The sequence below is a fragment of the Dasypus novemcinctus genome, chromosome 3 (genome assembly GCF_030445035.2).
Source record: "Dasypus novemcinctus isolate mDasNov1 chromosome 3, mDasNov1.1.hap2, whole genome shotgun sequence".
Classification (NCBI taxonomy): Eukaryota; Metazoa; Chordata; class Mammalia; order Cingulata; family Dasypodidae; genus Dasypus; species Dasypus novemcinctus.
The window spans coordinates 114389525-114415424 of NC_080675.1; the positions used below are offsets into that span (position 1 = coordinate 114389525).

General features: G+C 37.3%; 1 protein-coding gene and 1 pseudogene across 1 annotated transcript in view; both read right to left on the bottom strand.

The window, feature by feature from the left end:
• The window catches only part of TTBK2 (tau tubulin kinase 2), a 298458-nt gene that overhangs the window by 105131 nt on the left and 167427 nt on the right, over positions 1-25900 (bottom strand). Inside the window, 4 exon segments of the mRNA XM_004466708.3 lie at positions 3568-3584; positions 3587-3692; positions 4487-4579; positions 17872-17937. Of these exon segments, the coding sequence (XP_004466765.2) occupies positions 3568-3584; positions 3587-3692; positions 4487-4579; positions 17872-17937 (282 nt within the window).
• Positions 23270-23993, bottom strand: LOC101412551 (high mobility group protein B1 pseudogene; annotated as a pseudogene).

Below are 25900 nucleotides of genomic sequence, written 5' to 3' on the forward strand. Positions count from 1 at the left end.
ACCAATGTCATAGTGGCATTATTCACAACTTTTAAAAGATGGAAGCAACCCAAGTGTCCATCAACTGAAGAATGGATAAATAAAATGTGGTATATACATATAATGAAGTATTATTCAGCTGTAAGAAGAAATGAAGTCCTGACATATGCAACGACAGGGATGGTCCCTGAAGACATCATGTAGAGTGAAATAAGCCAGACATATAAGGACAAATCTTGTATAATCTCAGTGATTTGAAACAATTAGAATAAGCAAACTCATAGTCAGAATCAAGCATATGGTTTACCAGGGGATGAAGTGGGGATAGGGAACAGGGAAATTAAGGCTTAAAATATACAGGGTTTCTATTTGAAGTGATGGAAATGTTTTGGTATTAGATGCTGGAAATGGTAGCATAACATTGTGAATGTAATTAACAGCACTGAATTACATATCTTAATGTGATTTAAAAGAGAAATATATTGTATAAATGGTAACAGAATAAAAATTTAAAAATTCATGGAACTATACTACACAAAAAGTGAACCCTAAGTTAAACCACGGTCTTCAATTAATATTATAAAAACGTGCTATCCTCAGTTGTAACAAATGTTCCCCACCAGTGTAAAGTGTTAGTGTGGGAGTTTTATGAGAATCCTGTCTTTTATGTAAATTGTTTTGTAAACCCACAACTTCTCTAACAAAGAAAAAAAACATATAAAAAAGAAAGCCAACTTTATAGTAAGTAAAATAAGCCAGGCACAAATGGACATATACCGTGTGCTTCTTTTTATGAAATAGGTAATATAAGCAAATTCACAGAGAGAAAGAAGATTAGAGATTCTCAGGGACCTGGGGGAAAAAAGAAAGAAGAGTTGCTGCTTACTGTGTACCAGAGTTTTGTTTGGGGTGATGAAAAAGTTTTGGTAATAGATGTTGGTAATAGCAGTGCAACAGTATAAATGTAGTTAATACCACTGAATTATTTATTTAACTGTATTTGAAATGGCAAATCTTATATTTCATGTATTACTGAAATAAAGTTGTTTGTTTTTTTTAAAATAGCCAGTTGGGAAGACAGGCTTATATATACGTAAATACTAAGTATTGATAAATGTGGATGTAACTTCCCAAAACACCATAACATTTTCCAAAAGTATGTCTCAGCCTTTCTCCTAACTGAGACATGCATAAAGGATTCCTGGTGAAGACAAAATAACAGTATTTTCTATTTCTTTACCTGCTATGGAAGTTAGCAGAAGCAGGGTTTTGGATTGGCGTTAGCCCATAGGTAAATTTTTAAGTTAATAATGTTCTATGGCCTGAAATTCTAATTTTTGAAGTTTTACAAAATACAGACATTCAAAATAAAAGTGGCTCTATAAAACAGCATAATTTAACACTTGTTGATTATAAAGAATTAATATATCTACTTTGGTTTTACTCTGAATATACAAAGTTGGAGATAAATTACTGCCATTTGACCTTTTATGTAGTTAGGGAAAAAGTCATGCTAGAAACTGGCATGCTTTTGTTTGCTGTTGTTGTTTTTTTTTTTAGATTTATTTTTTTATTTATTTAATTCCCCTCCCCTCCCCCGGTTGTCTGTTTTCTGTGTCTTTTTGCTGCGTTTTGTTTCTTTGTCCGCTTCTGTTGTCGTCAGCGGCACGGGAAGTGTGGGCGGTGCCATTCCTCGGCAGGCTGCTCCCTCCTTCGCGCTGGGCGGCTCTCCTTATGGGTGCACTCCTTGCGCGTGGGGCTCCCCTACGCGGGGGACACCCCTGCGTGGCAGGGCACTCCTTGCGTGCATCAGCACTGCGCATGGGCCAGCTCCACACGGGTCAAGGAGGCCCGGGGCTTGAACGGCGGGCCTCCCATGTGGTAGACGGACGCCCTAACCCTGGGCCAAAGTCCATTTCCTATGTTTTTAAGTACTGTAGTAGTCTCATGAGTTTAAAATTTTGATAGAACAATATTTAAACTCAAAATCAGGAAAGAATTCCCAACTGTAAAACTAACCATATGGACAACATTAGTTCATAAGAGGATTCAGATTAAAAATAATTTTTCTCAAAATAAAGATCGCCACAGGGAGCCATGCCAAAGCAAGAGACAGAAGCTGCAAAACTCAGATGTTTTGGAACTTGTTGTCACATTGACACTAGTCATCAGAATATACCATCTCTTCCAATGTTAATTATACCAACATCTTTTTCCAATTATACTTCTCCCATCCACCTGCTCTCTCCTCCCACTCATTGCTTATGAAAGATCAGAGAGCAGAGGAAAAAACATTATTTTTTTTATGTCTGCTCTCTCTTCCCCAAATAAGAAAATTACTATACTTTGTTGTTATTAAGGGATAGAAAGATACAGAAGTCCTTAAGAGAATGGCCAAATGAAAAACTTGAGAATAAAAGCTTGTTAATTTAAATTAATTAAGGGTCTAAGTTTCAAACTTTAGCTGGTGAATATGGTAGTCTTCTTTAGATTATAGGCATAACTAAACAGAGGATGTGATAAACTTTTTACTGTGTTATATTTGTATAACCACCCCATTAAGCTTTGTCAATAAAGACAAGTATTTTCCCAGCTGGAAAGCTGAAACATTTTTCAGCTCCTTATACACTTTTTCTTAAAGCTTTAGCAATTCATAAATTTCCTACTGGTTAGACAATCTATATAGTTTCTAAAGCAAACGGTCATTTGGGAAGAAAGAAGATAAGCTCACCTACTTAAGGTCTCTAAGGACGCAAGGTTATATGTTGCCACTTTGTTTTATATCCTGTTTATACCTTAAACAAAAGCTGCAATTTAGAAAGAATGATTACTATATAAAAACAAAGTAATTGTATCATAGACAGTTTTATTCTTTTGACTGGGCAACAGTAGTAATATTTTAGAATGTAAACATGAATAAAAACTCCTATTAATAGGCAGTAGAATCTGTGCTGTTCGTTGTAGATAAAAACAATACACCACTAACTTTTATTATTATTATAAATCTATGTATGGCTTTATTTATGTTTTAAGTGGTAGTGATCATTTTGCATTAAGCCATGACCAAGTTTTCCCTAAGAGCATCAGAATCTTCTGAAAAGTATCTGATTGGTTAGGAATGCAATTTGTGGTAAACCCTTATAAGGGTTTCCCCTTATATGGCCTCATTAACTGTTGTATTAAGGAAATGATTCACTGACCGCAGACGAAATGGAGCCAATAATCTTCAATGACTGTTATTCCATAGCATAGAAACATGATATGCAGCCCTCGAGCCCTTGACAGATATATTACCTCTCTGAATCAGTATATTAGCTACAGAATTTACATATATTTGAACAAGAAATTCTGTATATCAGATGAATCCAAGCATGCACAGTGTAACATGATGAACAAACCTAAAACTTTAATGAACTACTAACATTGTTATCATCAGTTAATTACACCTCATTTCTCGGGAAGCATTAAAATTATATTATTCTAGGGACCTCCCATACTCATTTACAATGGTCTCAAAGTAATAATGAGTGAAAACAGAAGCTAAGAGAGCAAGAACAATTAAACCAAAGAACTCACAAAGATAGTTACCTGGTAGTCTGGTTTGTAAAATAATCCAAAGAAGAGATATGGTCCAGAAAGATGCTGAATTCAGGGGGGAGATGTTTCAACATGAGCCTGTGGTCATACCTCTCCTTAATAGAGCCTACTTGCTCCTGGGAAGTAAAAAGAAAAGGAACTAAAGTCAATTTCTCTTGGCAGTTGTACATTAAAAGCCCCTCAGTAACAATCTCAAGCATAAGTATAGGGGAATGCAGTAGTGGATAATTAAGAATAAAGCAAGGGACCCATTGTTGCTCCAGTGGTTGAGTGCTGGCATACCACACACAAGGTCCCGGGTTCAATCTCCGGGCCTCGTACCTAACAAAAATTAAAAAAATAAATAAATAAATAAAAGCAAGGTCTGAGTTCTTACTAACAGCTTAATGCAAAAGGCTTTAAAAATAACATACCACATAAAACACACAAACAAAAGTTTGGTTGCAGAACCAACAGCGTAACACAAAGTTTTGCATCAGGAAATTGATAGTTTATTAAAATAAAGAGTGATTTTAAATTTGGTTTACTTTTTCTTATCAACACACATCTACATCTTTCAAATCAAACAATATAACGTGGCATTTAAGAACTAATAGCTTACTTAAATTTATTAACAAAAAAAAGAGAGAACTAGTAAATGTAAAAGCTAAGAGGGACAGCTAGAAATCAAATCAGAAGCAATGACTGCACTTAAACTGGTATCTATTCCCCATGTATATAGAAAAGTCAGAACATTAATTAGATCTCTAATAAATCATCTCATAAAGAGAAAAATGTACATTTAGAACACAGTGAAAGTGCTTGCAAATTTTCATTCTTATGTTTAAATAGATCTCAACAAAAATGCTTACCCAAGAGAATTTTTTCTTCCGTCCCCCACCCACACTGAGATTTCCATTTCCAAAATTACCTTGTCCTTTATTTTTCTCCAAGGCAGTTGACCAACTACAAACTCCACCAACATGTAGAATAGAGACCAGAGGTCATCATGTCTTCCCATTTCCTTCAAAAACAAAATAGAATTCAGTTACATTACATTACCAGTCTTTATAAGCACATTACATTGTCTAAGGCCTAACTATTTTATTTCATCTTAGGCCTATAAATTTTAGTTTATAGAATTTATAATTTAGTATTTCCCATAATACTATTTGATAAATATATCTATATAGCTCTCTATATGACAGAAGAGATATCTTGAAATTTTTTAGATATAAAGAACATCCAAAAATACAGAAATACTACAAATAACAATTAACAGCCCATTAATCAATAAATGAGTTCATTAAAAAGTAAGAGAAATTTTAAGGTCTAAAACAAAAAGAAAGGTAGAAATAAGAGTTTGACAGCATCACAACTCATTACTACATAAAATTTTAAGATTATTGTCAAAATTGGGCAAACCTCTATTAAGTTTCTATCATGTACGAGCTATACACAATTGCAGGGCATTGCATGTTTTCTTATGATTTCATGAGAACCATTAACCCATTTGTTGAAGTCTTTGCTTGAGTGGTGAATTCTGAGCTTGACGTAACCTTCGATGAGGTCAGCATTTTCAGGTCAAATCAGTAAGAATTCAAATCTTTTTGTGATGAGTTCCTATGATTCCCTCATCTTCATTAACTGGATATTCCAAACAATCTGAGTTTATTTTTCTTTTCAAATTCTTTCTCTTCCTCTTAAAGCACTAGTGTTTCCTGTAGGATCTGAATGGGGTGTGGGGGGGGGGAGAGGTATGGCTAATCTGTGTCCCATTGTCAGAGTGTTTACTATAGATTTAATCACTCATCTTTACCACATTTATTTCTTATTTTATTACCTTTTAATCTGCAAAGCTTTTGTCAATTTCTTAATATATGTAAAAGTTTCAAAAGAAGGTGACCTTAATATATATGAAGGTTTTCAATTGACTTTGCAAAAATCTATCACAGGAATCACTATCTACAGCAGCCATTGCCTTAGAGAAATGTAAATAAATAAGACAAACACCAAAGTGATTCCTCGATCCATAGGCTGCAGAATGGATTGTTGGCAGGCATGAAAACAACATTCATCTCATTGCACATCTCCTTCAGAGCTCTTGGGTGACCAGGTCCATTGTCAATGAACAATCATATTTTGAAAGCAATATATTTTTTTTCTGAGCAGTAAGTCTAAACAGTGGCCTTAAAATATTCAGTAAACTAAGTTGTAAACAAATGTGCTGTCATTTGGGCTTTGTCATTCCATTTATAGAGCACAGGAAGAATAGATTTAACATAATTCTTAAGGGCCCTAGAATTTTCAGAATGATAAGTCAGCACTGGCTTCAACTTAGCATCACCAGCTGCATTAGCCCCTCAAAAGAAAATCAGCCTGTCTTTTAAGCTTTGACTTCTCCCTCCTAGCTATAAAAGTCCTAGGAAGAGGCATCTTTTTCCAAGAGAAGACTGCTTTGTCTACACTGAAAATCTGTTGTTTAGTGAAGTCACCTTTGTCAATGGTCTTCTGGATAACTTTTTGCAGCTTCTACATTAGTATTTGCTGCTTTACCTTGCACTTCCATGTTATGGAGTGCTTATATCCTTAAATCTCATAAATCAACCTCTAATATCTTCAAACTTTTCTTCTACAGCCTCCTCTCCTCTCTCAGACTTCAAAGAATTGAAGAGAGGTAAGGCCTTACTCTGGATTAAATTTTGGATTAAGGGAATCTTGTGGCTGGTGTGATCTTTCCAAACCATGAAACTTTCTCCATATCAGCAATAAGGCTGTTTCACTTTCTTATCATTTGTGTGTTCACTGGAGTAGCATTTTTAATTTCCTTCAATAACTTTTCCTTTGCATTCATAACTCGGCGAACTCTTTGGCTCAGGGGGCCTACTTTCAGTCAATCTCAGCTTTCAACATGCCTTCCTCACTAAGCATAATCATTTCTAGCTTTCGATTTAAAGTGAGAGAGGGGCGACTTTTCTTTGCACTTGAACACTTAGAGGCATTACAGGATTATTAACTGGTCTAATTTTTTTAATTTAATTTTTTAAAATAATTTTTTTATTCTTAAAAGAAACTTAGATTATATAAATGTTACATAAAAAATATAAGGGATTCCCATATGCCCCCTCATTAGTGTGGTACATTTGTTACAACAGATGACCACATATTGACATTGTTAATAACCATGGATTACAGTTTACATTATACTTTACACTGTCCCACATAATTTTATAGTTTATGACAAAACATACAGTGGCCTATATCTATCACTGCAACGTCAAGCAGGACAACTCCAATGTCCTGAAAATATTCCCATATTACACTCATTCTTCCATCTTCCATCTCGCAGAACCTCTGGTGGCTATTGCCTTTACATCAATGACAAGAGTTCTTTCATTGCTAGAATAATAGTAAGTCTATAGCAGAATAGTAATAGGCCTACTTTAGTCCATTGTTCATTCCCCAGTCTTGAGCATTTTGGGATGGTGATACCCACTCTGCTTCTGAGAGGGAGCTTAGATCCCATGTGATCTATCTTGTTTGCAGTTGCAGAACTCTCTGTTCCTTGAGATGCGCTTTGCCCATCATCATCTCCTTGTTAGTTGTCCTGGGTGAGTCCAGTGAACTGGAGAGTAGGTGCTGCAACTGCTGAAATCCAGGGCTTAACTGGCACATGGATGGATCAAAGATTTAAGTCTCTGGGACATATATTTTTCAAGTATAGTGCTAATTATAGGTTCAAATAAAAGGGGCAGAAGAGCCATGTGTAAAGAAACTATAAATGAGTCTAACTCTGTTATACTGGGAGGTATAAATTCCAAAGTAAGGCCCATTGACAGGGTACTTAATTCCTGAGCTGTCTGCCCTGCTTATAGTTTCTGGATGGCTCTAGGGCCCTCAGGAGCCCTACTATTTGAGGCACTGTTTACTGTGGCAGTCAATGAGATCCTGCTGAGATGTGCATAAATGTAACCTCTGAAATGACCTCCCGACTCACTTTGAAATCTTTCAGCCATAAAAACTCATTTGTATTTACCATTTCCCCCTTTAGGTCAAGGTCTTTTTCCAGATGCATTGCTACTTGGCACTGGTTAATAATCCCTCAGTAGTAGGGAGGCTCATCCCCAGAAGTCATGTCCCACGCTAGGGGGAAGGTAGTACATTTATATGCGGAGTTTGGATTAGAGAGAGGCCATATTTGAGCAAAAAGGAGGCTTTCAGGAGGCACTAATTTCTTTTTTCTATTATTATAATTGTCTTTTTTAAAAAGATACATAGATCACAAAAAAAACTGTTACATTAAAAAATATAAGAGGTTCCCATATAACCCACACCCCACCCCACATCCCTCTCCCACGACAACCTCTTTCATCATTGTGACACATTTGATGAATACATTTTGGAGCATGTACCTCATGGATTATAGTTTACATTGTAGTTTACATTCTCCCCCGGTACTAATTTCAATGTAGTTTTTTTTTTTTTTTTTTTTTTTTAAAGATTTATTTATTTATTTAATTTCCCCCCCTCCCCTGGTTGTCTGTTCTTGGTGTCTATTTGCTGCGTCTTGTTTCTTTGTCCGCTTCTGTCTTTGTCCGCTTCTGTTGTCGTCAGCGGCATGGGAAGTGTGGGTGGCGCCATTCCTGGGCAGGCTGCTCTTTCTTTTCACGCTGGGCGGCTCTCCTTACGGGGCGCACTCCTTGCGCGTGGGGCTCCCCTACGCGGGGGACACCCTTGCGTGGCACGGCACTCCTTGCGCGCATCAGCACTGCGCATGGGCCAGCTCCACACGGGTCAAGGAGGCCCAGGGTTTGAACCGTGGACCTCCCATGTGGTAGACGGACGCCCTAACCACTGGGCCAAAGTCCGTTTCCCTCAATGTAGTTTTGACTCAAGGATTAGGGAGGAACAAGGGGAGAGAGAGCAATGGAGAACAGCCGGTTGGTAGAGCAGTCAGAATTTAGAAAATATTTATTAAGTTTGCTGCTTTATATGGGCCCGGTTTATGGTGCCTCCAAACAATTGCAATAGTAACATCAAAGATCAAGGATCAAAGATCACCATAATAGGTAGAAAAATATGAAAACATTTGAAATATTTTGAGAATTACCAAAATGTGACACAGGGAGACAAAGTGAAGACATACTGTTGGAAAAATGGCACCAACAGACTTGCTCTGAAACACAGTTGTCACAAACCTTTAATTTGTGAGAAAGGCACTATCTGTGAAGCACAATAAAGCAAAGCACAATAAAATGAAGTGTGTTCAAATAGGATATAGGATATAGAATATAAAAAGTATGTTTAAAATGTTTAAATTTTTAAAAGGAGTCAAAATCAAGAGAAAGGAACCATATTCTATAAAAAATGACTACCCAGATTTGAAAAAGGATAAAAAACATTAGAATTAGAAAGTACAATTATAGAGATTAAAAACTCAACAAACAATCCAACTAAAAAAATAGGCAAAAGACTTGAACAGACATTTCTCCAAAGAAGATAAACAAATGGACAATAAGCACATGGAAAGATGCCCAACATCATTAGCCAAGAGGGAGATGCAAATTAAAACGAGATACCATTTCACACCCACTAGAACAGGTACTATTGAAAAAAAAAAAACAGAAAATTTTAAGTGTTGAAGAAAATGTGGAAAAATAAGTAGAAATGTAAAATGGTCCAAAACCTGTGGAAAACAGCTAGGGAGTTCCTCAGAAAGTTGAGTATAGAATTACCACATGACCTGTCAATCCCATTTCTACCCATATTCCCAAAAGAAATGAAAGCAGGGACTTGAACAGATATTTTAACATCAATGTTCAGAGTGGCATTATTCACAATGGCCAATAGATGGAAGTGATGAAGGTGTATTAGTCAGCCAAAGGGGTGCTGATGCGAAATACCAGAAATGGGTTAGTTTTTATAAAGGGTATTTATTTGGGGTACAAACTTATAGATACCAGGACATAAAGCATAAGTTACTTCCCTCACCAAAGTCTATTTGGAGCAAGATGGCTGCCGACATCTACGAGGGTTCAGGTTTCCTGGGTTCCTATGTTCCTGGGCCTTGCTTTACTCTAGCTTGAAGGTTCCTTCCTTCCTCGGGCTGGCTTCTCTTTCCTCTGCATGCTGACTTCCCAGGGTTCCAGTTTAAGTCTTCAGCATCAAACTCCAAAATCAAAACTCCAACATTAAAAGCCTTCAACTCTGTTCTTTACCATGCCTTTTACCAGTGAGTCCCTACCCACCAATGGGGGGGACTCAACACCCTAATCATAATTCAATCATGCCCAGGTACAGATCAGATTACAAGTATAATCCAATAATTCTTTTTGGACTTCATAAATTATATCAAACTGCTATACCAGGTATCCATTGATAGATGGATAAATAAAATGCGGCATATACATACAATGGAATATTATTCAGCAGTAAAAAGGACTGAAGTTTTGATACATTTGAACACGGATGACCACTGAAGACTTCATGTTGGGTGAATTAAGACACAAAAGGACAAAAATTGTATAATCTCACTTATAAGAAATGATTAACATATGCAAATTAATAGAGCCAGAAATTAGAATACAGGTTACCAGGGTCCATGGGGGGGTAGGGAATAGGAAATTAATGGTTGATTTGGTATAGAGTTCTGTTTGGCTAACAGAAAAGTTCTGGGCAATAATAAATGGATGTTGGAATGTAGCAAAACATGGGGAATGTAATTAACCCCACTAACTCACATATTGGAATATGGTTAAAATGGGAGATTTTAGGTTGTGTGTGACCAGAATAAAAAATTTTTAGAAACAGAACTGTACAGCACAATGAACCCCAATGTAAACTATACTTTACACTGCAAACTGTATTTACATAGTTAATAGTATAATTATTAAAATGTTGCTTCATCAATTATAATGGAAGGTACCACACTACTGGAAAGTGGTCATAATAGGGTAAAGAGTATGAGTGTTGGGGTGGGCAGCAGGGTTTAATATGGGAACTCTGTATTTTTTGCATGGTTTTTCTCTAAACCTACAACATCTCTAATTTTAAAAAAATTCAACCAACAGGTTAAAGAGCTGATTAAATGAAACAGAAAAAGATAATTAATGCACTAGAAGTCAGATCCGAAGAAATAATCTAGAATGCAGCTGAGAAACCCAGAGTTAGAAAATCTGAGAGTGATTTTAAGAGGCATGGAGAACAGGATAAGAAGGTCTAATACGTTTACTTGGGAATCCGGAAAAAAGTACAGACAGAAAGGGAGAAAAGCAATATTTGATGAAGTAATGTTTGAAATCTTCCAGAACTGACGAAAGACATGGATATTGCAATTTAGGAAGCACAAATCTCAAACAGAATAATAAAGAAATTCACACTTAGGCACATTGGAGTGTAACTAGAGGATACCAAAGACAAAAGACCGGAATATTAGTGAAAGGAAAAGGACAAAATAAAAATAAAGCAAGAACAAATAAACAGACAGCAATATTCTCAACAGCAACTAAGAACCAGAAGAAAGTAAAATAATTTCTTCAAACTATTGACATAAGACAAGTAGTAATACAGGATTAAATTATAAGGTATCAAAATGAGACAGAGTGAATATAATTCAAGTGTTCTGAATTGTTTATGAATTACCTGCATTAAATTTTTAAGAGTAAGTGCCACAAAAAATAGAAATAGGGTATATTATTTTTTAAGATTATAAAATCTGGGTCAAGGAGTATGGGAGAGAGAAGCATATTTGAACTACCTGGGAAACCTCTTTAAATGACACAAGCACCTCTGCAGATTCTGTTAGTTGAACTCTGTGTCACCATACAATCTGACAATCATTGCGGTGAAGCTGTGATAAATGTATAATGTCCTACATTTCAGATGTGTTGGGAACAGCAGACAAGGTTAAGAACCACTATAAACAAATCAACTTCAATACCAAGGTTAGATAAGTAAAATAAATCAAATAATAAATAGGTTAAACAAGTAACTGTTAGTGCACACTACGTTGGAACAGCTTTTAGAAGACTCTATAATAATTTTATTTAAAAAAATAATCCCTTTCTAGTAGCTATTTTGGAAATGCTTACATAACTATTACATAACTATAAACTCTGAAAATGTTTATGCTTATATAAAAAACGATGTCCTATTTCAAAGATCCCAATGTAGATATAATTCTGTAACAGAATTATTTGCAAAGCCTGGTTTTCCAAAATTTTGTAAGAAATTATCTGGGAAAATAAAAGTACTTATTTTTCCAGCAGAATAACTGCCTAAATGTCATAAAAATAAAGCAGTACTGCATCAAACCATATTACTAAAAATGCCTGGCAGAAATCAGGCAAGAAAAAGAAATAAAAAGGCATCCAAATGGGAAAGGAAGAAGTAAAACATTATTTGCAGATGATATGATCCTATATCTAGAAATTTCAAAAAAATCCACACTAAATTTATTAGAACTAATAAATGAGTTAATAAACAAGTTCAGCAGTAGCAAGATACAAAATTAATATAAAAAATCAACACTTTCTATACACTAGTAATGAGCAATGTGAGGACGAAGTCAGAAAAAAAATTCCATTTACAATAGCAACTAAAAGAATCAAATATTTAAGAATAAACTTAACCAATGATATAAAGCACTTGTAATCAGACAACTACAGTGCATTGCTAAAAGAAATCAAAGAAGACCTAAATAAATGGAAGAGCATACACTGTTCATGGATTGGAAGACTAAATATCATTAAGATGTCAATTCTACCCAAATTGATACACAGATTCAATGCAAGACCAATAAAAATTCCAATAGCCTTTTTGAAAGAAATGGGAAATCTAATTATCAAATTTATTTGGGGAAGGATATGGGGCCCCAAATAGCTAGAAACATCTTAAAAAGGAAGAACAAAACTGGGGTACTCTCACTTCCAGGTTTAAATGACATTACCTAGCCACAATGATAGAAACAGCATGGTACTTGCATAAAGACAGACATATACAACAATGGAACCAAACTGATGGATCAGAAACAGATCCTCACATCTATGGTCAAATGATTTTTGACAAGGCTGTCAAGTCTACCTGCTGGGACAAAACAGTCTACCAACGAATGGTGTTGGGAGAATTGGATATCCAAATCCAAAAGAAAAGATGGAGGGCCCCTATCTTACACCTTACACAAAAATTAACTCAAAATAGATCAAGGATCTAAATATAAACACTAGAACCATAAAACTCCTAGAAGAAAATGCAGGGAAATATCTTCAAGACCTGGTAGTAGGTAGTGGTTTCTTAAACCTTACACCAAAAGCAGCAGCAATGAAAGAGTGGATGAGGGAAACGGACTTTGGCCCAGTGGTTAGGGCGTCCGTCTACCATATGGGAGGTCCGCGGTTCAAACCCCGGGCCTCCTTGATCCGTGTGGAGCTGGCCATGCGCAGCGCTGATGCGCGCAAGGAGTGCTGTGCCACGCAAGGGTGTCCCCCGCGTGGGGGAGCACCACGCGCAAGGAGTGCGCCCGTGAGGAGAGCCGCCCAGCGTGAAAAGAAAGAGCAGCTTGCCCAGGAATGGCGCCGCCCACACTTCCCGTGCCGCTGACGACAACAGAAGCGGACAAAGAAACAAGATGCAGCAAATAGACACCAAGAACAGACAACCAGGGGAGGGGAGGGGAATTAAATAAATAAAATAAATCTTTAAAAAAAAAAAAAAAAAAAGAAAGAGTGGATGAATGGGACCTCCTCAATCATACTTAAAGGACTTTGTCAAGAAGATGAAAAGGCAGCTCACTCAATGGAAAAAAATATTTGGAAACCATGTATCTGATAAGGGTTTGATTTACCTGCTATGTAAAGAGATGATACAACTCAACAATAAAAGAGCAAGCAGTCCAACTTAAAAATGGGCAAAAGACATAGATATTTCTCCAAAGAGGAAATATAACTGGTGAAAAAGCAAGTGAAAAAACGTTCATATCACTAGCTATTCGTGAAATGCAAATCAAAAGTACAAAGAGATATCATCTCACACCTCATACAATGGCCATTATTTCTTTTTTTAAAAGAGAAAACAAGTGCTAGAGAGGATGTGAAGAAACAGAAACCCTCCTTCCCTATTGGTGGGGGTGTAGAATGGTGCAGCCTCTGTGGAATATAGTTTGCAGTTCCTCAGGAAGCTAAATATAGAACTGTTGTATGACCCGGCAATCCCGGTCCTAGGCAATCCCGGTCCTAGGAATATATCCAGAAAAACTGGAAACAATGATACGAGCAGACACTAACACATCGATGTTCACAGCCACATTATTCACAATTGTCAAGAGGTGGAAGCAACCTAAGTGTTCATTAACCAAGGAATGGATAAAAAAAATGTGGTATAGACATACCATGTAATACTATGGTATGTAAGAAGAAATGATATTGGGATACATATGATAACAGGGATAAACCTTGAGGACATATGCTGAGTGAAATAAGCCCAACACGAAAGGACAAATATTGTATGGTTTCACTAATATGAGCAAAATACAAAGAATAAACACATGGAGTTAAAACCTTAGAATATAGGTTACTAGGAGGTAGGATGAGGGCTGAGAAGGGGTACAATGCTTAATGTATGTAGAATTTGTAATTAGATTTATCATAAATATGTGGAAATGGAAGGAGTTGATGGTAACTGTGAGTATAACTGACATGGCTGGTTTATAAATGGGATTGTGGCTGAAAGGGGTAGTTCAGGGCCATAAATATCAACTGGAGAAAGCTAGAGAATAATCTAAGGTCTGAATAATATAGTGAACCTGGAGGTAGATAAGGATTGAGGTCAGTAGCACAAATACAAGAATGTTCTTCTATGAACTTGAACAAATGTACATCACTATTACAAGGTGGTAAGAATATGGCGATGCATGGGAAAAATACAACTAATGTAATTTATGGACTATAGTTAACAACAATATTGTAATATTCTTGCATCAACGTCAAAGAAGGCACTATATCAAAGCTAAAGGTGAATAAGAGGGAGGTTTGGGATTTTACTTTTGGACCAAGGAAAAGTTTAAAAAAAATTTACTGAGGTGATAAAAGTGAGCACCACTTAGGTATTCACTCTTTGGACAAATTGTACAAGGCATGAGACAGTACAACACAGTGAACCACATAGTGGAAGATGGACTATGATTAACAATACGAGAGTTCTCTCATGAACTATAATAAATATATATATTTATTATATACTAAATATACTAAACATGTTAATAATAGGAGGTATATAGAAAAAATACACATAATGTAAGCTATGGACCATAGTAGTAATAGTCTGATGATTTTCTTTCAAATTCTCTAACAAATGTTCCACAACAATGAAAGGTGTTGGTGGAGGGGTGATGTATGGGAAATTCTGCACATTATGCATGATTGTTTTGTAAGCTTACAACTTCCCCAATAAAAAATATATATAGGGAAGCAGATGTGGCTCAACTGATAAGAGTATTTGCCTACCATATAGGAGATCCAAAGTTTGAACCCAGGGCCTCCTGACCCGTGTGGTGAGCTGGCCCACGCACAGTGCTGCTGCACGCAGGGAATGCCGTGCCATTCAGGGGTGTCCCCCATGTAGGGGTAACCCACGCTCAAGGAATGTGCCCCGCAAGGAGAGTCGTCCCATGTGAAAAAAGCACAGCCCACTCAGGAGTGGTGCTGCATGCATGGAGAGCTGACACAGCAAGACGACACAACAAAAAGAGACACGGATTCCCAGTACCATCAAGAATGCAAGTGGACCCTGAATAACATACAGTGAATGGACACAAGAGAGCAGACAACTGGGGGGAAGAGAAAGAGAGAAAAAATACTTGGCAGAGTACAACACACTGAGAGATATCTTTCCTACTTTAAATTTATCATAATAAATCAAATTAACTGGTACACAGCACAACAGTGTAATCTTCCTATTATGCTTAGCATTGGTCAAATTCTCATTAAAGAAATTTTGGCTTCACAGAACAGGAAGGAAATGACCAAAAAAAAAAAGACTTCTCTTTAGTTTATTAAGGAATTACTTGTTAAATTTCTCAACTGCATCCAAAGAAGTTAAAGGACTGAGAATTCACCTTTCATAATTAAAGTGTAAAATGAAAAACCAAATCAAAACAAAAAAACAGAAGACAAAAGCATCAAAGATCTAAAAAATTTTTAATTAACACAAGAGGAATGGAGCACTTTATTAAGATGAACATAAAAAATTTGCCTATATTGCAGATATCCATGGAAAGAAAAGGTTTGATAAAAAGGGGCTATCTCAAATTAAATGCATATTATAAATAAAATGATCAACCCCATATTTCACTGATAGTTTGATATTACCAAATAACCTCTTGAAATATAACACTAATGTTTTATTTCTTCAAAAATCTATAATAAATTTGTTAATACTTACATGTACCAAATTTGGGACACAAGACTCCCCAAAGACATTAGTATACTTACCTACTATCTTTTCCGGCAATGCGGTTTTATTTTCTATGCAGTTGCACACATCTATTATTCACTGTGACAGTTTAAATTTTGTGAATCCCAGAAAAGATTATGTGTTTGAACCTAATTCGTTTGTGTGGGTGTGAGGCCCTCTGAGTGCATTAAATTAAGTTAAGGGAGTTCTGATTAGATCACTTGATTAGATCATTTTAGGTCCCCTGGTTGGACTATGTCAGTGAGGTGTGATCCAGGTTTAAATTCCACCCTCTTGCTGGGTCTTATATAAACTGAGATAGAAGGAAGAGACACAGAGAAAGGGAATGCTGCCATTTTGACCCTACCATGTGAGATACAGGAGTCCAGGTTCACCTACAGGTGCAGAAAGACAGAGAAGCCCCAAGAGGCTCAAGGAGTTGAGGCCCATGGAAAGTTGCCCAATTGTTCACACTGAGCTCGAGGGAAAAGTAGAGAGACCAGCAGACCCACCATCTTCCCTCACCATATGGCAGGACTCCACGATCTACTAGCAGCTGACCTTTAACATTAAGAAGAAAGTACAGAGAGAGAGAGACCAACAGACCTGCCATTCTGCCTTGCCATGTAGCAGGACTTCAGGATCTTTCAGCAGACGACTTCTGGTGAGAAAGCATGCATCGCTGATGATGTCTTGATTTGGACATTTCACAGCCTCATTAACTGTAAGCTTTTATCCCAAATAAATTCCCTTTATAAAAGCCAACACATTTTAGGTAATTTTCCATCAACAGCTTTAGCAAACTAAAACATCCACTATATATCTTATCACATATTAGTATTAATAACTTTTTTTTTTTTTTAGATTTATTTATTTATTTATTTAAATCCCCCCCTCCCCCGGTTGTCTGTTCTCTGTGTCTATTTGCTGCGTCTTGTTTCTTTGTCCACTTCTGTTGTCGTCAGCGGCACGGGAAGTGTGGGCAGCGCCATTCCTGGGCAGGCTGAACTTTCTTTCACGCTGGGCGGCTCTCCTTATGGGGCGCACTCCTTGCGCGTGGGGCTCCCCTACGCGGGGGACACCCCTGTGGGGCGCAGTACTCCTTGTGTGCATCAGCACTGCGCATGGGCCAGCTCCACATGGGTCAAGGAGGCCCGGGGTTTGAACTGCAGACCTCCCATGTGGTAGACGGACGCCCTAACCACTGGGCCAAGTACGTTTCCCTTAATAACTCTTTTTCCCATCATTGCCACCACAAAATCATGTGAATTAGGTCAATCATCCCCATTAACTTTATAAATATAAAGGGTTTCCCTCTACTCCCAAATGCTTTCTACATGTGTACTCTAATGTAAAGAAGTCTGTGTGATTTAAGTCTTTTTTTTTTAATAAAGTATCCTACTGCTTCTTTTATTTTATTTATTTATTTTTTTAATTTCTTTTCTCTCCCTTTCCCAACCCTGTTGTCTGCTCTCTGCGTCCAGTCGTGCTGTGTGTTCTTCCATGTTTGCTTGCATTCTTGTCAGTGGCACCGGGAATCTGTGTCTCTTTTTGTTGCATCATCTCGCTGCATCAGTTCTCTGTGTGTGTGGCGCCACTCATGGGCAGGCTGCATTTTTTTCATGTGGGGCACACTCTTGCGCATGGGGCTCCCCTACACAGGGGTCACCCCTGCGTGACACAGCATTCCTTGCGCACATTAGCACTGCACGTGGGCCAGCTCACCACACAGGTCAGGAGGCCCTGGGTTTGAACCCTGGACCTCCCATGTGGTAGGTGGATGCTCTATCAGTTCAACGAAATCCACTTCCCTGATTTAAGTCTCAATAAACATGCTTATAAAGATATTACTGCAATTCAGACACCTACCCTATTCCGATGAGCATTAATTGATGCATAACGAACCGTCCCTCGAAATCCTGCCACAGTTCGAGGCTACAACAAAACCAAACAAAGAATAATAAATAAACTTCAAATAGCAATAGATTCAGCATATTTGAGTGATTAAGGCAGAGGTGAAAAACACATGCATTACTGTCACAATAAAACATTTTTAAATTTACAACTTTTTATTGTGGAACTCTAGCAGATTAGAGTAAAATTATGTCTAAATCTAATACCTTAACAACAACCACTAGCATTTTAGTTAATTTTTTATTTTCTCTACCTACACTTAAAAATAAGGCAGTACTTGTGACACATATATAACTGCATATTAGAAAACATTAAATGCTATCATATATGTACCCACAATCACAGCACATACATTAATATTTAGATTCCGGTTACAAACAGGTATATCAAGACCATGAGGAATCACAAAGTTACCCAAGATGTCAATCTCCACCTGTCTTGGCTATGTTATTCAAATGCAACCTGAAGATAGTGGCAACTATCTCCCTATATATGAAATTCATATATTTATAAATTCAAGTCATTGGGTAATTACTATACCAGGTACTGGGATTAATTCCAAGTATAATGGTAATTACTATACCAGGTACTGGGATTAATTCCAAGCATAAATACTACATGACCCAGTCCTCAGAGAACTCAACTTAAAATAAAGTCCAAACCCTTTATTTGCCTACAAGACCTTCCATGATCTGACATCTCCCTCCACAATGATATACAGTGGTTTCTCCTACAATTTTTTTTAAAGTTGGTACTAGGGGTTTCTTTTTTGTTTTTTCTTTAAGATTTATTTTTTATCTTATTTCTCTTCCCTTCCCAACATCCCCCCTCCCCAGTTGTCTGCTTTCTGGGTCCATTCGCTGTGTGTTCTTCTGTTTCCGCTTGTATCCTTGTCAGCGGCACCAGGAATCTGTGTCTCTTTTTTTTTGTCATCTTGCCGCATCAGCTCTCTGTGTGTGCGGCACCACTACTAGGCAGGCTGCACTTTTTTTGAGCTGGGTGGCTCTCCCTATGGGGCACACTCTTTGTATGTGGGGCTCCCCTCTGGGGGGGACACCGCTGCATGGCAAGGCACTCCTTGCATGCATTAGGCCTGTGCATGGGCCAGCTCATCACACGGGTTAGGAGGCCCTGGGTTTGAACCCTGGACCTCCCATGTGGTAGGTAGATGCTCTATCCATTGGCCAAATCTGATTCCCTTTACTAGGGGTTGAACTCAGGACCTCGCACACAGGAAGCAGGCACTCAACCACTATGCTATGTCGGCTCCCCAGTGAGAGTTGGTTCTTTTTCATTTGTTTGTTTTGTTTTTATGAGGTACTGCAGATTAAACCCAGGACCTTGCACATGGGAAGCAGGTGCTCAACCACTTGAGCATTGCATCCGCTCCCCTCCTACAACCTATTTTGTTTATAGCCCAAGACTTTGCATTTGCTATTCCTTCCTGATGAAATGCTATCTCCTCTGCTCAAATGTCACTCCCTTGGAAATGTATTCCTCTATTACTGTAATCTAAATTAACAAACTGCTTCCTGCAGTCACGTTCTATTCTTTATTCTTTGTCTGTAACACCCATCACTATTTAAAATTAATTCTAATTATATTTTTATTTATTGGTTTATTGCCTATCTTCTCCCATTGAAATATAAACTCTGTGAGGACGTAGTCTTTGTCTTTCATTTTACAGACAGAGGAAACAGGCTTCTGAGAGGTTAAATAATTTATCTAAGGACACAAAATTAGTAAAAGGTAGAACTGAAGTAACAACCAAGGTCTTCTGGCTTGAAATCATATATGTTTCACAAGGATCAAATCAATACCCTGAAGATTCATGGATGGCACTACAGCTTGTTATGAAAACCGACAAACTTGAAAATTGTCAGTCAATAATTTTCATTAGTAACTTTTTTCTTTTCAGTAATTTCAGGATTTTCAATTAACATGTATTACTATTGTAGTCAGGAAAATACTATGTGATTTTTTTATTCACAATTGCTAAAAGATGGAAACAACCTAAGTAACCACCACCAGATGAATGGATAACAAAATATGGTATATACATATGATGGAATACTATTCAGCTGTAACAAGAAATCACTTGGGGAAGCACATTGGGAACCTTGAAGACATTATGTTGAGTGAAATAAGCCAGACACAAAAGGATGAACAGTGAATAGTTAGACTAGGAGGGTAGGTTGGTGGGAGATACAATGTGGGTTAAGAAAGGGGAGTTGATAGAAGGGGAAGCTGATGCTAGATGTATGTAGAATGCTTCATAAGGCAACTGTAAATATGTGATAATGGATGGAGTTAATGAAAAACATGTTATTTTGTTTTTCAGAGTCACTTTGGACATATGCTATGGCATAAGATAAGCATTCTATGTGTATTTCCTCCATTTGTTCATTTTTGTAACCTATGTTTAGTCAAATTATAGGTTCTTTCATTTCTTCTTTCATGTGATTTTTCTATTCTTCTCTTTTTGCTTTTAGATTTAACTATTTTTAAAGTATTCTCTTTTTATTTAATGACAAATCTTGAGGAACCAGGGGCAGGAATTGCACCCTGGATCTCATATGTGGGAAGCTGGCACTCAACCACTGAGCCACATGGGCTTCCCCAAGTTGGTTTTATCTTTGTTTCGCTTTTCTTTTCTTTTTAAATGTTACATTAAAAAAATATGAGGTCCCCATATACCACCCACCTCTCTGCTTTTCTTTTTTTGATTTTCAGGAGTCACTGAGAACTGAACCTGGGACCTCCCATGTAGGAGGCCAGCACTCAACTGCTTGAGTCACATCTGCTCCCTTCCATCTTTTTATTTATTTTTTTTAACATATTCTTTTTTTTCCCCCTAAGACTTATTTATTTATTTCTCTCCCCTTCCCCCGACCCGCCCCCATTGTCTATTCTCTGTGTCTATTTGCTGCGTCTTCTTTGTCTGCTTCTGTTGTCAGCAGCACAGGAATCTGTGTTTCTTTTTGTTGCGTCAGCTCTCTGTGTGTGTGAGGCCATTCTTGGGCGGGCTGCATTTTCTTTCACACTGGACAGCTCTCCTTACGGGGCGCACTCCTTGCACATGGGGCTCCCCTGCACGGGGCCACCCCTGCGTGGCACGGCACTCTTTGCACGCATCAGCACTGCGCATGGGCCAGCTCCACACAGGTCAAGAAGGCCCGGGGTTTGAACCACGGACCTCCCATATGGTAGACGGACACCCTAACCACTGGGCGAAGCCTGCCACTGTCCCATATATTCTTTTGACTCAGCAATTTCACCTCTAGAAATCTATCTAAGGGAAGCAGATTTGGCTCAACTGATAGTGTCTGCCTACCACATGGGAGGTCCAGGGTTCAAACCCAGGGCCTCCTAACCCATGTGGCAAGCTGGCCCACGCTCAGTGCTGATACATGCAACGAGTGCCGTGCCATGCAGGGTTGTCCCCTGCGGAGGGGAGTCCCACGTGCAAGGAGGGTGCCCCTCAAGGAGAGCCATCCCACACAAAAAAAAGCACAGCCTGCACAGGAGTGGTGCCACACACACGGAGAGCTGACACAGCAAGATGACACAACAAAAAGAGACAGATTCCCGGTACCGCTGACAACAATGCACGTGGACACAGAAGAACACACAGCAAATGGACATAGAGAGCAGACAATGGGGTAGAGGGAAGGGGGGAGAGAAATAAATAAAAACTAAATCTTAAGAAAAAAATTCTAAGCATTTAATGAAATAAAATCCATAATTAAAAAAAAAAAGAAATCTATCTTACAGATATACTTGCATATGTGCAAAATAACGGATGTACAAAGTCATTCACTGCAGAACTGTTTTTGATAGCAAAAGATAGGAAGTAAACCAAATTTTCATCAATGGGGACTGATTAAATAAATTACAGTACATCTATATAATGGAATACACTTTGTAGTTACAAAAAAGAATGAGGAAGTTCTATACACTGACATGGAAAGATTACTTAGATATACTGGTAAGTGATGAAAAGCAAGGAGCAGAATGTAATCATACTATCTTTTGAATTAAAAAAAGGAAAAAATAAGATTCATTCATATTTGTGCATATGCATAAATAAATTTTGGAAGCCTACATTAAAGAAAATAACAGTATAGCTACCTAAAAGTGAAGGCAGAGGGTTGGAAGAGGTATAGGAAATGAGCAGATCTGGGATAGGCAGGGGTGAGATGGAGATTTGTTTCATTATTTACCTTTTTAATTTTTTATGGTTTTATTTAAGTATAGTCTAAATACAGTAAAATTCAAGACTTTAAGTATACACTGTTCTATGCGTTTTGACAAAGGAATTCAGTCATGTAACTATCACCACAATCAAGATATAAAATATTTCCGTTACCCCAAATAAGTTCCCTTGTGCCTCTTTGTAATCAATTATTTTTCCCTCAAACCCATTCTGTAGCAATCACTGACTGATTTCTTGGTATTATCAGGCTCTTGAGTTTAACTATTCTAATTGATGTGTATCTCACTATAGTTTTATTATGCACATCCCTAATGACTAATGAATTTTTTAAACCTCTGCAATTATTAATTTATTAATATTATCCAGGACTCAGATGTTCACTACAAATGGAAAAGGAAAAAATCCAAAAGCCAAAATAAGAAAACAGTATTCCATCACAAAAGTGTGCAAAATTACAAGAAAGCAATTTTAAAACACTGGCACTTTAAGAAAACAATAATCTCAAAAACCACAAAATCGCCAAATTGTTCCATAAGTTGCTAAGCAACTAAAATGACTCTAATGAATGAGTCTGGCCTTTATAAAGAAAAACTGAACTCAAATAAATTAGATAACTGGTAACTGAAATGCAGAGTTCAAATGTGTTTTTCCTTGTATCCATTTCATAAAGGCACAAACTGCAATATATGAAAATAAGCCTACCTTAAATGTGGCAACATCAGTTCAAAAGCTGATTATTCTTTAGAATAGAGAATCTCAAGTTCCTAAGCAGTCCATATTTAGATAAAATGGAAAAGACATTTACAGCCAAAATTTTTATAGAGCCCTTGGTCAGACTAACACCAACAGAATTTAATATGGCAGTCTTGTATTTTAAGCTCACACTTCTGGGGATACATTATCAGGTCTTCTTTAATGTAGAAAATGTAAACGTAACTGCCACTACATGGTCCTGGGAGTTAAAGACTGTGGAGTCCTCATGTAAAGATTAGAACACACCTTTCTAGTAGCCCTTCAAGGACAGACTTAACAGAATGTTTGACTCTAATAACAAACCTTACACTGTACCAAGCAAGGTTTGTGGCTACTGAAAAGACCACCAGAACAAGGCTATTTAAAGACATATTCAGTGGTGTGTTAACTATTAAAAAAAAGATACTGTACAGTTTAAAACAAATCTTACACAGCCTTACATTTACATTTTTTTCTTTAAAAGGGGTGAGCTGAGTACAACAGGGAGATTAAATACTTTATAGGCAAGGAAAAAAAAACAGTGCTAGAACTACCTTATTCATCATCATTATTTTCACCATCCTCCTCTTCCTTCTTTTTCTTGTTTTGTTCATCTATGACATCTCCCTTTTTTGCCACATCAGGCTTTCCTCTAGCCTGGTATGCAGCAATATCCTTTCCATATTTCTCCTTTAGCGGCCTTCTTTCCATAAGGCTGCGTGTCATGTGCAGCAGTGTTATTCCAAGTATCTCCAGCATCTTTACACATTGCCAATGGAAAGGCCAAGACACTTCCTTTGATTTCTGGGCACTATTCAGAACAGAACAAGAAAAAAACTAAAGGAAACCCCTTGGGTCCACTGGGGTCCTTGAACTTTTTTGTTTCCCCTTTAGGAGGGATAAAAGTTTCCATTTCTCTTTCAGAATGGGCCTTGTCCACCTTGGCCAGGTCTTCAAATTTTCCTTTAACAAATATGGTCTTCCACCTCTCTGAGCACTTCTTATAAAACTTCGAAAAGTTGAGTGAAGCATCTGGGTGCTGGTTCATGTGCTCCTCCCGGAAAATTTGCACAAAGAATGCCTATGATGACATTTTGCCTCTTGGCTACTTAGGGTCTCCTTTGGCCATGTCTGACTATTTTTCTTCCACAAGGTACAAAGTCGCCCAGTGCCTGTCCAGCTCATACTTGCCCCAGCACTGTCTCTGTGGAGATCAGTGTACTGCAATGGCACATTAATGATGTTTTAATGTGCCTATTCACAATATATATCTCTTCTTTGGTGAAATAACTATTAAAATCTTTTGCTTATTTTAATTGGGTTGTTTGCTTTTGAATTTACTGAGTTGAGAGAATTGCTACTATATTCTGGATGTAAGACTTATCAGGTATTTATTTTGAAAATATTTTCTCATATTCTGTAGCTCATTTGTTTAACAGTATCTTTCAAAGAGTACAAGTGTTTAATTTTGATGAATTCTTTCCTTTCTGTACCATATGAATATATTACATATTTAAAATTATATTTAAAAACATCTTTAAAGAAAAAGTAAAAAAGTGAAAGTAAACAATCTAAGAGCGTATTTTCTAACATAAATACCTAAATATTTGAGTAAAAAAGAAAATAAATAAATTCAGCCTTGAAGGACTGATAGAATTACAAATAGGAAGAAGAAAATGTGTTCTAGGTAAAAAGAACAGTACTTTGGATGGTAAACAATACAAAGAGGCAGGAAAGTATTTTAAGTATTAGAGAAAAGAGTCTGGCATGGCTGAAGCAAACGGTGAGAGAAAAGAATGGAAAATTAGGCTGGAGCCAGATTAAGGAGGGCATTGAATATTAGATTAAGTTGTTTGATCTATAATGTACAGGCAAATAGAATTTATTAGTAATTTTTAAGCAGGGAAGTGACATGACTGAGGAACTGCTTAGGATGTTTACTCTGGTTTAACTATGAAGGACAGACTGGAAGGAGAAACTAGGGAGACCAGTGAAGAAATTATTTTAATAATCCAAATAAGATATGAAGACTTTACAAGTGCAGAAACAGTGTGAATGTGAAGGAAGGAAGGAATGTTGGAGACAGGATGAGCTCCTTGGAGATTATATCTAGAAGAGCAAGGGCCCTAGGACTGAGTCTTGACTTAATGCTACCCAAAGGAGAATGATCAGGGGGGAAAAATGCAGAGAGAAATATGTAATAATCCTAAATGAGAATAATCCTAAATGTAATAATCCTAAATTCAGCTGAAATTTTGGAATGTTAACAGAAAAAGACTTTTAAAATTTTTCATAAGCAGCACTAGGCCCTGAAAGTTTCAGATGAATGGTTAGGAAGGAAGCAGCAAGAAAACGTACCATTACAAGAGTGTTGATAAAAAGGACCAACATGAGATGCTAGCTGAAGGGCTGAGGACATTGGGGCCTGCTGTAAAAGCAGGAGGTAAAAATGAATTGGCAGGTTCAAGTCATTAAGTAAATAGAAATTCAACACTGAAATTGTGTGAATCAAAGTGTTATAATTATACACTTGATAATTCCTATCTTCCCTTTCTTAAAACATTTTCTTCACTTGAATCCCAAGACACCACACTCCTGATTTTCTTCTAACCTCAAGAAAATCTGCTATTCCTCCTTCTCAGTCTCCTTAGCCAGCTCTGAGACCCTTTCTAACCATCCTCAAGTTGTTAAAGTACGTCAGTAGCTCAAACTCAGGATTTGTCTTGTTATACCCACTCCCTACCTAATTTCATCTGGTTCCTTTTTCTAAAAATGTCATTTATAAGCAAATGACTCTAAAAGTTATATTATCTCCTTCCATGATCTCTCCTTTGAGCTCCAGATTATTATATCCAGTCACATTCTTGTTATTTCCATCTGGAATCTAAGGGACATCTGAAATTGGTAGAAAGTAGGACTCTTGTTTTTCCCTTGGCAAGCTCATTCCCCATGTTTTCACCCATCATGGGTAATAGCATGACCATTCACTCAGGATAATAATCTAAGGGTGATTTTTTATTTGCCTTTATTTTTTTA